The 13,207-nt window shown below is 39.9% G+C and overlaps 1 protein-coding gene across 1 annotated transcript in view; it reads right to left on the minus strand.

Annotated features, from left to right (window-relative positions):
• The window catches only part of FSTL4 (follistatin like 4), a 440,804-nt gene that overhangs the window by 6,803 nt on the left and 420,794 nt on the right, over window positions 1-13,207 (minus strand). Inside the window, exon 14 of the mRNA XM_079916826.1 lies at window positions 6,225-6,332. Coding sequence (XP_079772952.1) covers window positions 6,225-6,332 — 108 coding nt within the window. The remainder of the gene's footprint in view (window positions 1-6,224; window positions 6,333-13,207) is intronic.

Consider the following 13,207-nt stretch of genomic DNA (forward strand, 5'->3'; position numbering starts at 1 on the left):
TTTTGCCTTTAAGAGTGGGACTGCCTTCTGCCTCTTACTTTAATGACAAGACAAACAGCACCTGCACTGCTTCTCGGGCAGCTTTGAGGCTTTAGTTTTTTGGATCATGCTTCCCTTGAGGGTTCAGCAGGCAGAATGCAGGATTAGAATGATGAGAGCTGTGATTTTCAGTCTTGGGGCAGCTCTAAAGTTAGGTTATTTTCCTGTGATTTAAAAAAAAAAAGCCAAATGACACTTCCATGGCAAGTCCATGGGAAAAGCTTAGGACTAGGCATTAAGAAAATATCAATATTAGGAAACTGGATCTTAGAGAGTCCAGGTGAAAATGCCAGAGAATTCCAAGAAGCCATGCAATCATTGCTTGATATAAGGTCTGTCATTTTAGCTTATAATAGAGATGGAAAATTATAGGCTGTCAGCAGTCAGTGTCATTCATGCATCACCACCCTGACACCCTATATTCAGAGGTTACTTCATCAAAACCCGGTGTCATGGGCCACCGAACTGATATGGGCTAGTCAGCCTCATTTCTCCAATGAGTCATGAATTCCTTCTTGGCCTGTGTCCCAGCGCATGGCTGGGCACATTTGTGACCAAAAGATAATTGTTGAGCCTCTCAAATTTCCTGGCTCTAGGGGCTTGGTTCAGGAGATGCACATAGTTGGCTGGGTATCAGGAGATGTAAGTTAGTAGTGAGTGTGGGGTAGGGAAGTCTGAGCATCTGCTTCCGAGGAGTGGACAAAACCAGATGAGAGGTGACAGCTGGGGAAGGGCAGGGTGCAAGATATCGAGTGGGATGGGGAGAGAGGCAGCTGAAAGCTGGGAGTGGGTGGGCGAGAGCATGATGGGCAGGACTCGAGACGGTGCCAAAGGTTCTAACACTGGCTCCTGGGGCAGGGCCTTGGTGGAATAAGCCTCATTTATAGAACCACCTTCATTTAGTCATAGCAAAGCTTGTTTAACCAATTCCTTAGTGTTGGATATTTAGAAACATTAAGATGGTATTTTCAATGTTTTGCAAATATAAACATTGCAGTAACACACAATGTTGTAGCTAAATCTTTGTGCCCATCCCTGATCGTCACCTTTGGATAAGTTCTGAGAGGTCAAGTTGCTGGATTGAAAGCAATGTTCTGAGGCTTTTGGTTCACATTTCCAAATTGCTCACCATAAAGGCTCTGCCCACTGACATTTCCAGGAGCAGTTTCTGCAAGCAGTGGTTTCCTGAACCCTAGTCCACAGAGATGAAGGTAGGTTTATTCAATTTATTTCATTTTTTTGTCATAGTGCATTTCTAAGACTTTCCAATTATGGTGATGGTGGGCATAATGGTCTAATTCCTGCTATTAATTAAAATGCTTTTAGTGTTTTGTCATTTAGGCAAAATTTCCTCTTGGTTTCTTGGAAATAGTCTTCATTATGTTTATGTCTTCTATTCCTATTTTTAGTTTTTTTAAAAAAATTAAGAATGTCTGCTGTATTTAGTTAAATGCCTTTCCAGCATTTACTGAAAATATTATAGCTTTTTTTCTGTTTTGTGTTATGAGTAATGTTGACTGATTTCCTGAGAGTGAACCATTACTACATCCCAGGAATTTGTTCCCTGCTCGAGCAGTTAGATGCATTGTTGGACTCTATTTTTAATACCATGTTTAGAACTTTGCTTCTGTATTCATAAGTGAGATTAGTTGATAGTTTTATTTTTAAATTTTTTTTGAATTTTTGAATTTTATTCATGTTTTTATACAGCAGGTTCTTATTAGTTATCTATTTTATACATATTAGTGTATACATTGTCAATCCCAATCTCCCAATTCATCCCACACCCCCACACCCCCCAGCAGCTTTCCCCCCTTGGTGTCCATACGTTTGTTCTCTACATCTGTGTCTCTGTTTCTGCCCTGCAAACCGGTTCATCTGTACCATTTTTCTAGGTTCCACATATATGCGTTAATATACGATATTTGTTTTTCTCTTTCTGACTTACTTCACTCTGTATGACAGTCTCTAGATCCAACCACGTCTCTACAAATGACCCAATTTCGTTCCTTTTTATGGCTGAGTAATATTCCATTGTATATATGTACCACATCTTCTTTATCCACTTGTCTGTTGATGGGCATTTAGGTTGTTTCCATGACCTGGCTACTGTAAATAGTGCTGCAATGAACATTGGGGTGCATGTGTCTTTTTGAATTATGGTTTTCTCTGGGTATATGCCCAGTAGTGGGATTGCTGGGTCATATGGTAATTCTATTTTTAGTTTTTTAAGGAATCTCCATACTGTTCTCCATAGTGGCTGTATCAATTTACATCCCCACCAACAGAGCAAGACGGTTCCCTTTTCTCCACACCCTTGCCAGCATCTGTTGTTTGCAGATTTTCTGATGATGCCCATTCTAACTGGTGATAGTTTTATTTTTTAATACTAAGGAGTTGCACATTTTTTTCCATATGGTCTGGGATAGTTCAAATGATATTAAAATGATCTACATTTGAAAGGTTTGATAAAACTTGGCTGTACATTTTTCTATGGTAGATCTTTGATCTTTAAAAAACCTCTTCTCTGGTAATTGTTCTATTTCAAGTTTTCCTTTTCTTAGGTCAGTTTTTTTTCCTCCTTAATTTTTTTTTTATTGAAGTATAGTTGTTTTACAATGTTGTGTTAATTTCTGCTGTACAGCAAAGTGACTCAGTTATACATATATATTTTTAAATTTATATAAATATTACAAAACTATTATATCTTTTCCATTACGGTTCATCCCAGGACATTGAATATACTTCCCTGTGCTATACAGTGGGACCTTGTTGTCCATCCATTCTATATGTAATAGTTTGTATCTGCTCACCCCAAACTCCTAGTCCATCCCTCCCCACACCCTTCCCTCTTGGCAACCACAAGTCTGTTCTCTATGTCTGTGAGTCTGTTTCTGCTTGGTAGATAGATTCATTTGTGTCATATTTTAGATTTCATATATAAGTGATATCATATGGTACTTGACTTTCTCTTTCTGACTAGGTCAGTTTGTTTTTTTTTTCCTGCATTTTGCAAACAATCATCCATTTCTTCTAGGTCTTAAAATCTGCTGCCCCAGAGTTGCAGTGTAGTATTATTTTACAATTATTTTCATCCTCCTTTATCTGCAGTAATATGCCTTTTCTCATTTTGTTTATATTCTTTTTTATCAGGTTTGTGAAGGATTTACTGGTTTTTGTCCTTTTTTTATTTCTACTAATTTTAGTCTTTTAAATAATTCCTTCCTGCCAGTTACTTTGTTCTTTTTCTTAGTACAAATACTCTCTGCAGGCTTTTAAGACACAGATATTCCTTGTGTACAGCTTTCTCTGTATCCTGTAGGTTTTGATGAGAAGTAGTCTCTTTTTCATTGCTTTTGAGACAGTTTGTGATTTCTCCTTTTAATTTCCTTTGATGCAGTAGTGATCTAGGAGTGTTTCCTTATTAGGTAGGTCACATTTTAATTGTTTCTAATTATCAGATAATGTAGCCTATAACACTGACTTTTACAAAATTTGCTAAATTTTTATTTGTGTTTACTGACACATATGTGGACAAGTGAAAAATTTCTATTTGGCAGAGGAAAGGTTTTCTATATATTTATTAAACCAAGTTCCTTATTCATATTATTCATTTTTCCCATGTCATTATTTTGTCTCTTTGGAATGTACGATTTAAGTGCATTGTAAATCAAGTTCTTGTATTTTTAATCACTCTTGTATTATGTATTTAGTTATGTTGTTTGCTACCTGTTGGCCGTTTGTCTTCACATAATGCTTCTTCTGCTGTTTAGTGCTTTTAACCTTAAATTTGACCTTGTCTGATATTCCACTCATACATCTTTTTGTCCACCTACCATCACTACTATTTCCACCCCTTTCAATTCAACCTTTTATTATCACTTTATGGGTTTCCTGTAAACAAGTTACAGCTAGTTTTCTCTCCCTCCCTTCCAAACCCAATCTCATCATCTCTGCTTTTAATAGGAGAAACCAGTTTGTCACATTTGGAATAATTAGAAAGTTAACTATCTCAACTATTAATTTCAAAGAACATTCTCTATATCCTCTCTTATCCCTGTAAGATGACATTTTTGAGTATTTTTACTCTCCTCCACTCCCTACCCTTACTTTTACAGAAATAACTTATCATCTTTAGTTAGAGCCTGGTGTCAGAATTTCTCTTTCAGTCCATTTCTCCTAATTCAAATGCCCTTATTTAGCACTTACTAATACATTTCCAGGTAGTGTCTCCTCATCCATCTTATTTTATTTTTGGACCTTCCTCTCTAGGTTCCTTACTTAGGCCTGTTTCCTCTTTATCTTTCGCCATCTCGATGTCTCTCATCTGGTTCACCTACTGTTCTTCTGGTATCTTTCATGATCTGCTCTCTGAATTCTTGAATATCCTTAGGTCTTTCTTTTGTCCTGACAGGTAAATGATACCTTGGATATCAGCCCTTTTATCTTAATAGCATGTAGATATGATGCCACGGTCTTCCAGCAGCTGTTGCAGGTGAGAAGTCCAGTGCCAACCTAATTGTTCTTTTACAGGTGACTTTTCTTTCTGCCTTGAAGCTTGTAATATTTTTCCTTTATTCTTGGAAGTCCAGAGTTTTACCAAGAGCAGAGATGTGTTATTTCTCATCAAGTTAGCCTAGAACTTACAGATCCCTTTTAATCTACATAATTTACTTTTTCAACTTGGAAATTTTCTTCCAAATTTATTTAATGTTTGACTCCATTCCAACTATTACCTTTTCTCTTTCTAAACTTCTTTTGACTTTGAAACATCTTTTGAGACTTCATATCTCAATCTTGTATTCTGTGATTTGAGGATTCTTCTTTATCTTTCAGGCTACTGTTTTGAGTCTCAGTAGAAACCATGCATTTTCAACTCATCTATCTACTGCAGTTTTGAATTAGGAAATCATTTTTTGTTAAATTTTAGTTTTAGAAAAATATTTTTTGGTGGCCCCTCCCCTTGAATTTCCTTACATGCTTTCTTAGAGCTGCCAGAGGAACCAGTTTTCTGGGCTTACACTCTGTTCTAAGTGACCTTTATTCTGGCTCCCAGGTCTTCTAATGAATTGTTATTATTTGTCATCAGCTCACTGGGGCCCAGGATGTGTTGATGGTGTTCACTGAGGGACAATAGTCTTGTTTTGTAGGAGGTGAAGTAGTGTCCTTCCCCTGGCCCAGCAGCCCAGAGGTAGGTAAGGCAGGTGGCCAGTCCCCAGGAGGAAGCTTCTGTAGACTGGGTATCCCTGGCCTCTTACCAGTCTTGGGAACAGTGTGAACTTGGCTCCATCCGCAGCCCTTCTCAGCTGGGGTTCTGAGAGAGAAAAAAACCCTAATATCCCGAGGAATCCACTGTATGCGGTGAATTCTCTTCTGTGCATCTAGAATGGTTCTATGCACCGTCATTGGGAGAATCGAGGGACCGGGCATTCAAATCACCTTTTGTAGGGCTTAATCTTCTCATGTACCCCTGATGAGAAAGGCTGAGCCAGACACACTCAACATAGGGTTGGTGATGACCTTCCCCGACTGGTGGAGGAAGGGATCCCACAGATGTCCTGGTCCCAAGCTCTTCCCAAGAGGCAGTACAATGCAGTGGCTGAATGTATGGGCTGCAGGGCTGAATGTAGGCCTAGGTTGGACCAGGGGCCAGTTATTGAAACTTCCTGTGCCTGGAACACTGTGAGCACTCAGTAATGTGCTTCCATTTATGAACACGATTGCTGCTGCTGCTTTTCCTTCTCCTTCCTTATCATCTGGTACCCTGCTTGCTTTGACAGTGTTCTCCAGCCCATGCAGCCCAAGGTAAAGAAAGCCCTGGCTCCCTTCTCACTGCTTGAAGTCCAGAGGTTCATTTCTGCGTGGCCCCAGGAGCCCCTAGCTCAGAAGAGGCAAGTGTTTTGGGGCTGGGCTGGGTGGGGCCCAAGAGACACATTCTGGTTGTCATGACATTAGAATCTTATCCATCATCAGTGTTACTGTCTTTAATAGCAGGCCTGGCGGAAGATACCGTTCATTGCCTATAAGGGGCATTATCCTGAGGATGTTTCCTACTCTCTCCTTAGCCTTCACGGACATACTTTGGATAAATGTGATTAGCCACCTAGGGAAGCAGGAGACATTTATTAGCTAGGGAGAGAGCCCTTTCCTGCAGGTGGGTGTTGTCTTCCATGTACTCAACATACCTGGAGGCTTGGTTGGGACTTATGCACGTTCCCCCAGCTCAGGACCCACACTTGGTCATGTGATTTGTCATAGGACAACTTAGCCGGCAGAGGGTCGACACCTATGGACTTGAAAAAAAATAGCGACAAGTTGGTCATTGTTGTAGAAGCTGATTCATTTCTAGGCCACTCTTGGGTGAGTGGAAAGCCAGCCTAGCAGCCTTGACAATGAGCCAGTTTGGGAACCCAGGGTAGAAACATCCCTTCTGGTTTGTCTTCAGAGGCATAAAATTGGTTGTCAGTAATGTTCTTCCTTTTAAAAATTTCTTGCAGGGACTTCCCTGGTGGCGCAGTGGTTAAGAATCTGCCTGCCAGTGCAGGGGACATGGGTTCGAGCCCTGGTCCGGGAAGATCCCACATGCTGTATAGCAGCTAAGCCCATGTGCCACAACTACTGAGCCCACGCGCCTAGAGCCCATGCTCTGCAACAAGAGAAGCCACTGCAGTGAGAAGCCTGCGCACTGCAAGGAAGAGTAGGCTCTGCTCGCCGCAACTAGAGAAAGCCTGTGTGCAGCAACGAAGACCCAACACAGCCAAAAAGTAAATAAAAAATTTATTTAAAAAAAAATTCTTGGGCTTCCCTGGTGGCACAGTGGTTGAGAGTCCGCCTGCCGATGCAGGGGACGCGGGTTCGTGCCCTGGTCCGGAAGGATCCCACGTGCCACAGAGTGGCTGGGCCTGTGAGCCATGGCTGCTGGGCCTGTGTGTCCGGAGCCTGTGCTCCGCAGCGGGAGAGGCCACAGCAGTGAGAGGCCCGCGTACCGCAAAAAAAAAAAAAAAAAAAAAAATTCTTGCATGTCTTACTTAAAGGGTACCCAAACCATCTTGGCAAAAGCCTAAACACAGAGTTTTTTTGTTTTTTGTTTTTTTCAGTTTTCCACTCAAGAATCAGCTTCAGGACCCTCCCATCACTTCTCCTGTAAGCCTTTGGGGCCTCTTGAACCCTCAGCATCCTTCGCCAGCTCTTCTTCCTGGGTCATCTGAGACTGACTTTGAACTCATCCATTATCACCTGTCTCTTAACTTCGTGCAGACTCTATCTGGTACATCATTCACCTGGAGCCTCTGGGACTCAGACTGTAGCATCAGGCAGAGTCTTTTTCTACTGCTGTAACTGAAACTCTGCTCTTTTCTGAGGACAGAGCTTCCCCAGTGGCCCTGTCAAATGGTGACTTTTCTATTTCTCAGAATGTAGTTTTATAAGTTCCAAAACTCTGTTTTGTTATGCCACTATGACCCCTGCTCTTTTTGGCATTGGCCAAAGTTCTAGTCACTCCCTTTGTTCACTAAAGATGCTCTGTTTTCTCTGTCACTCTCTGAGTCCCCAACTTTGGTGCCTTCATTCAAAGCCCTGCTTTCTCAGTTCCTTCTTGGTTTCAGTGATCTTTACCTCTTCCCCACTGCAGCCACCCTAACTTAAACCTTGTCAGTCAACAAATTTCTGAAATTTCAGTCCACCATATTCTAGCCTTTCTGATCTTGGGGGGAAAACCATCTTTGCTCCCACTGGTTAAAACTTCTCTAAAGAAATGTCTATGGAGTCCCTGAAACCACTTCCTCTTAACTGTTTGTCTTCACCACTCCACTGAACTGCTCTAGAGCTTCATGTCAAATTCAGAGATCACTGTGTGCTCCTCCTATAACTTGACATTTCACCAAGATTCCACATGGCTAACCATTCCCTTCTGGAAACATTTTCTTCACTCAGCTTCCCATCTCCCTGGCTTCTCTTCCTCATCCTGACTTCTAAATGGTGGCACGTCCCCCGTCTTCATCTTTGACCTTGTCTCTGTCTATATCCTTTCCCTGGGTGAGCTCATTCAATACATGGCTTCAAATAACCCATTATACTCTGATGACTGACTTTAGAATTCATTCCTCTGTCGATGACCACAACTTTAAACAAATCTGAACTCTTGATTTTGCCTATCCCTGCTGAAATATATTTCTTCTCCAGTCATCAGCATCTTTGAAGTCTCCTTATACTTTCTTGCTCTAATTAAAACTTCCTCTGCCCTGAAGCCTCAAGTAGAGGCTGTTTCTATGTTCCTACACTTCACATACCCCAGGTCCTTTGTTCATGCCTCCAGCTACTCTTCCTTGAGCCTCTCATCCTGGCTGCTTCCCTTCATTTACCAAAGGCTTTATGATCTGGCACTGTCTTCCTCTACCCAGAGCTTCCTTTCTCACCAGTAATGATACCATCCTGACACTATCTCTAGTTTCTTATATTTTCTCTCTCACTCTTTTAAAAACCCTCTTGATTACACATTCTCCTCCAGGTATCCCATTTGTCTGCCCTCTTCACAAACTTCCCCAAAGTTTAGACTGCAGGCATTATCTCTCCTTTCTGCTTAACTTTCTCTAATCATTTTTCATATTCTCATTCTGACTGAGGTGGTACGGAGTAGGAGACTGAAAACCTGAACCAAAAATCTCTTACATTCAGAACAGAGCTTTCCACAGTCTCAATATGCTAAGGAGCAAAGACATGGAAGGGAAAAGGTCCTGAAGAACACACAAGGCTCTCAGTTTAAAGACCTGAAGGGCTACCTACTAGGAGTGAATTGGAGACTGACTAAGCCTTATGAAAGCTGCAACTCAGCCTTGATTCAACTTAGTACTTGATTAAAGTGATTCATTCTATACTCTCTCTCTTCCTAGCAGAGAAAAGGGTAAACCCTCTTCAGTGGATGACAGCCATTTAAAGTCTCTACAGTGTAATACGGAATTACTAGGCATTCCAAGATACAGCTTATATAACTGAAAGCAACATAAAAAAGACAATAGAAACAGACTCACAGGTGATCCATAAAAAAATAATTTAAAAATTGTATATATAAAAGGAATTAAGCAGAAATTCTAAAAGTGAAAAAATGCAACACCTGAAATCAAGATCTCAATAAATAGGTTTTGTTATATATACCTTAGACACAGTGGAATACAGGATTATTGAACTGAAAGACAAGTTGATAGCATATGCCCAAACCGAACCACAAGAGATAAAAAGGATGGAAAATAAGCGTGAAAGAGATGTGTGGGACACAATGGAAAGGTCTAACTTTTTTTCTCTCAGAGTTCCCAAGGAAGAGGTGAGAGAGAATGAGGCAGCAGAATATTTGAAGAAATAATGGTTGAGAATTTTCCAGTCTGATTAAAGATATTAATCTACACATTTAAGAACCTCTGAAACTCCCAGATCAGAATAAATACAAAGAACACCATACCTGGGCACGTAAAACTGCTAGAGACCAAAGAGAAAATCTAGAAAGTAGCCAGAGAGAAAAAAGAGAGACATTATCTTCAAAAGAGAGACAATAAGACTGACAGTTGACCTATTAACAAAAACAATGGAAGATAGTGAAACGGCATCTTAAAATGCAGAAAGAATTTAACTGCCAATGTAGCACTCTATATCCAGTGCAAATATCCTTTACAAATAAAGGGCAAATTTTCAAACAAACGAAAACTACGAGAATCTGTTGCCAGCAGACCTGCACTAAAAGAACTATTAAAGAAACTTGTTCAGTCACAATGAAAATGATCCCAGACAGAACTATGTACTTCAGGAAAGAATAAAGAGCAATGGAAAAGGTAAATATGTGGGTGAATGTAAATGACTATCAGCTGTACAAAATAATAATAATAGTCATGTCTTGTGGGGTTAAATTACATGTAGAATTAAAATTCATTCCCACAATAGTGCCAAAGGCAGGAGGAAGGTTAAAGGAGTCAAAGTGTTCTAAGGTTCTATCATTATTGGGCAAGTGAAGCAATAATTTGTATGAGACTGTATTGAGGCAAGGAGGCATGTTGTAATCTCTATGGTGGTAATAATAACAACAATGATAAAAGAATGCATGGACAACAAGCTAACAGAGGGAGAAATAGAACAAAAATGTTTGACTAATCCAAAAGAAAGCTAAAAGAAGAAAAAAGCAACATAAAGAGGTAGGTCAAATGAAAAAACAGTAAGATGATAGACATAACCATATAATTACACCAAAAATACATGGATCAAATAATCCAAGTAAAAGATCAAGATTATTAAACTAGATAAAAGCCAAAATCCAAATACATGTGGCTTTATAAGAGATCACTTTTTAAATATATGAGATAGAAAGATTGAAAGTGAAAGAATGGAAAAATTATACCATGGTAACACTAATCAAAATAAATCTGATTTAGCTATATTAATATTAGACAGAATGGACTTTCAGGCAAGAAGCTTTGCCAGAGATAAAGAGGGATATTTTGTAAGAAGAAAGAAGTCTTCCCCCCCCAGGAAGATACTATAATTTTAAAGCAAAAATGGATGGAACTTGATAAATCTACAATCACAGTGGGAGACTTCAACATGCCTCTCAGCAGGTGGTAGACTAAGTAGACAAAAAAATCACTTAAGACTATCTGAACAATACAATAAACCAACTTGACATAATTGACATATATGTAAAATCTACCTAAAACATTAGAATACACATTCTTTTAAAGTGCACATAGAACATTTATGAAAGTTGATAAGCTGAGTTATAAAGCAAGCTTCAGTAAGGATTGAAATTATTCAGAGTACTTTCTCTGGCCAGGGAAATCAATAACAAAAAGATAGCTGGAAAGTCTCCTATCATGTTTTTCAGGAGAAACCACAACCACAACCCTGGTTTTTATACAACTTTCTCCCAACAATGATCCTGCACCTGGGCAGCTGAGCATTCCTGGGAAAAAAAGATACAACCCTCCTCACCGGTCTGACTTTACATTTGCACCCGTCATCCTTAAGTGGGCCTTCCCTATTGCCCTGCAGTCCTATCTCATTTCCCTGGTCAGTTCAATCTCACATCCAACTTTTCCCCATTTCCTTAGACCTCCAGCCTTGGTGATAATTTTCCTTCTTATTTCACTGAGGAAATAAAGGCAACCAGAAGAGAAGGTCATCCAGCTATCACCAATTGTATCACCTATTTGCACCTGTGCCCGAATACTTTCTATTTCTTCCTGTTATGATGAAAGAATGTGCTTTTATCTTAGGCTAGCATATCTACTTGTATGAATCTGGATTCCACTGACTACTGCCTACTTCGATGATGCAGAAGAAAGGGAAGAATTGTGGGAGAAGTTTTTCCCCTTAGCATACAAATGCTGTAATATCACCTATTCTGAAAGTTTCTTCAGCATCCTCTTCCAGCTACTGCCTCATTTGTCTACCTTTTCTCATATTTATAGCAAAACCCCTGAAAATAGTTGTCTATATTCACCATCTCTACTCCCTCTGATTCTAACTTGAATCCACCCCCTCAGGCTTGCATTCAGCCATTATAGTCCTATCTGTTCCCGCCAAGGTGCTCCATGTGGTACCAAATCCAATGGTTAGTTCTCAGTCTTCATAACATACAAATGCTTTCAGCAACCTTTGACACCACTGGCCACTAACTCTCCCTTAAAAAGCTCTTTTCTTGGCTTGTGGAACACCACCCTCTTCTCATTTTCTTCCTACCCTTCAGGCTACTCCTTCTTGGTCTCCTTTGTTGGCTTCCTGTCTCATTCCTGATCTTTAAGTGTTGGAATACTTCAAGGCTCCAACCTTGACCTCTTTTCTATCTGTACTTCACTCCATGATTTCCTCCAGTTAACTGGATTTAACACAGTTCACATGGGGATGATGCCCACATTCATATCTCCAGCCTAGACCTCTCCTTTCACTCCAGACCTATTTATCCAATTGCATATGTATATATATATAAAATGGCAGCTCAAGCTTAACAAATCTAAAGCTGAATTACTAATTCTCCCCTGTATCTGCTTCATGACCTGTATCCCCTGCCTTTCTCAAAGCCTCTATCAGAATGTATTAGCTTCCTATTGCAGCAGTAACATTGCCACAAACTTGGTGGCTTAAAACAACACAAACTTATTCTCTTACAGTTCTGAAGGACAGAAGTCCAAAATTAATCTCACTGGCAGAACAAATATGTATGCAAGGTAATGCTCCCTCTAGAGGTTCAAAGAATAAATATGTATGCAAGGTAGTGCTCCCTCTAGAGGATCTAAGGGAGAATGCATTTCCTTGCTTTTTCCAGCCTCTAGAGCTGCATTCCTTGGCTTATGGCCTCTCCCTCCAATCTTCAAAGCCAGCAGTGTAGCAAACCTATTTTAGTCCTTAAACTGCCTCCTCCTTCTATGTTGTCACATTTTTTCCTGCCTCCCTCTTATGAGGATACTTGTGCTTGCAGTTAGGGCTTGCCCAGATAATCCACGATAACTCCCCATTTAAAAATCCTTAATTTGAACAAAAATGTTTACAATTTGCATGGAAACTCAAAAGACCCCAAATAGACAAAGCAATCTTGAGAAAGAAAAACAGAGCTGAACGCATCAGACTCCCTGACTTCAGACTATACTACAAAGCTACAGTCATCAAAACAGTATGGTATTGGCACAAAACTAGAAATATAGATCAATGGAACAGGATAGAAAGTCCAGAGATAAACCCACACACCTATGGCCACCTAATCTATGAGAAAGGAGGCAAGAATATACAATGGACAAAAGACAGTCTCTTCAGAAGTGGTGCTAGGAAAACTGGACAGCTACATGTAAAAGAATGAAATTAGAACATTCTCTAACACCATACACAAAAATAAACTCAAAATGGATTAAAGACCTAAATGTAAGGCCAGACACTAAAACTGTCAGAGGAAAACATAGGCAGAACGCTTTTTGCAATAAACTGCAGCAAGACCTTTTTTGATCCACCTCTGAGAGTAATGAAAATAAAAAGAAACAAATGGGACCTAATGAAACTCTAAAGCTTTTGCACAGCAAAGAAAACCATAAACAAAATGAAAAGACAACCCACAGAATGGAAGAAAATATTTGCAAACAAAGCGACTGACAAGGAATCAATCTCCAAAATATACAAACAGCTCATGCAGCTCAATATCAGA

The sequence above is a fragment of the Stenella coeruleoalba genome, assembly GCF_951394435.1.
Source record: "Stenella coeruleoalba genome assembly, chromosome: 3".
Lineage (NCBI taxonomy): Eukaryota > Metazoa > Chordata > Mammalia > Artiodactyla > Delphinidae > Stenella > Stenella coeruleoalba.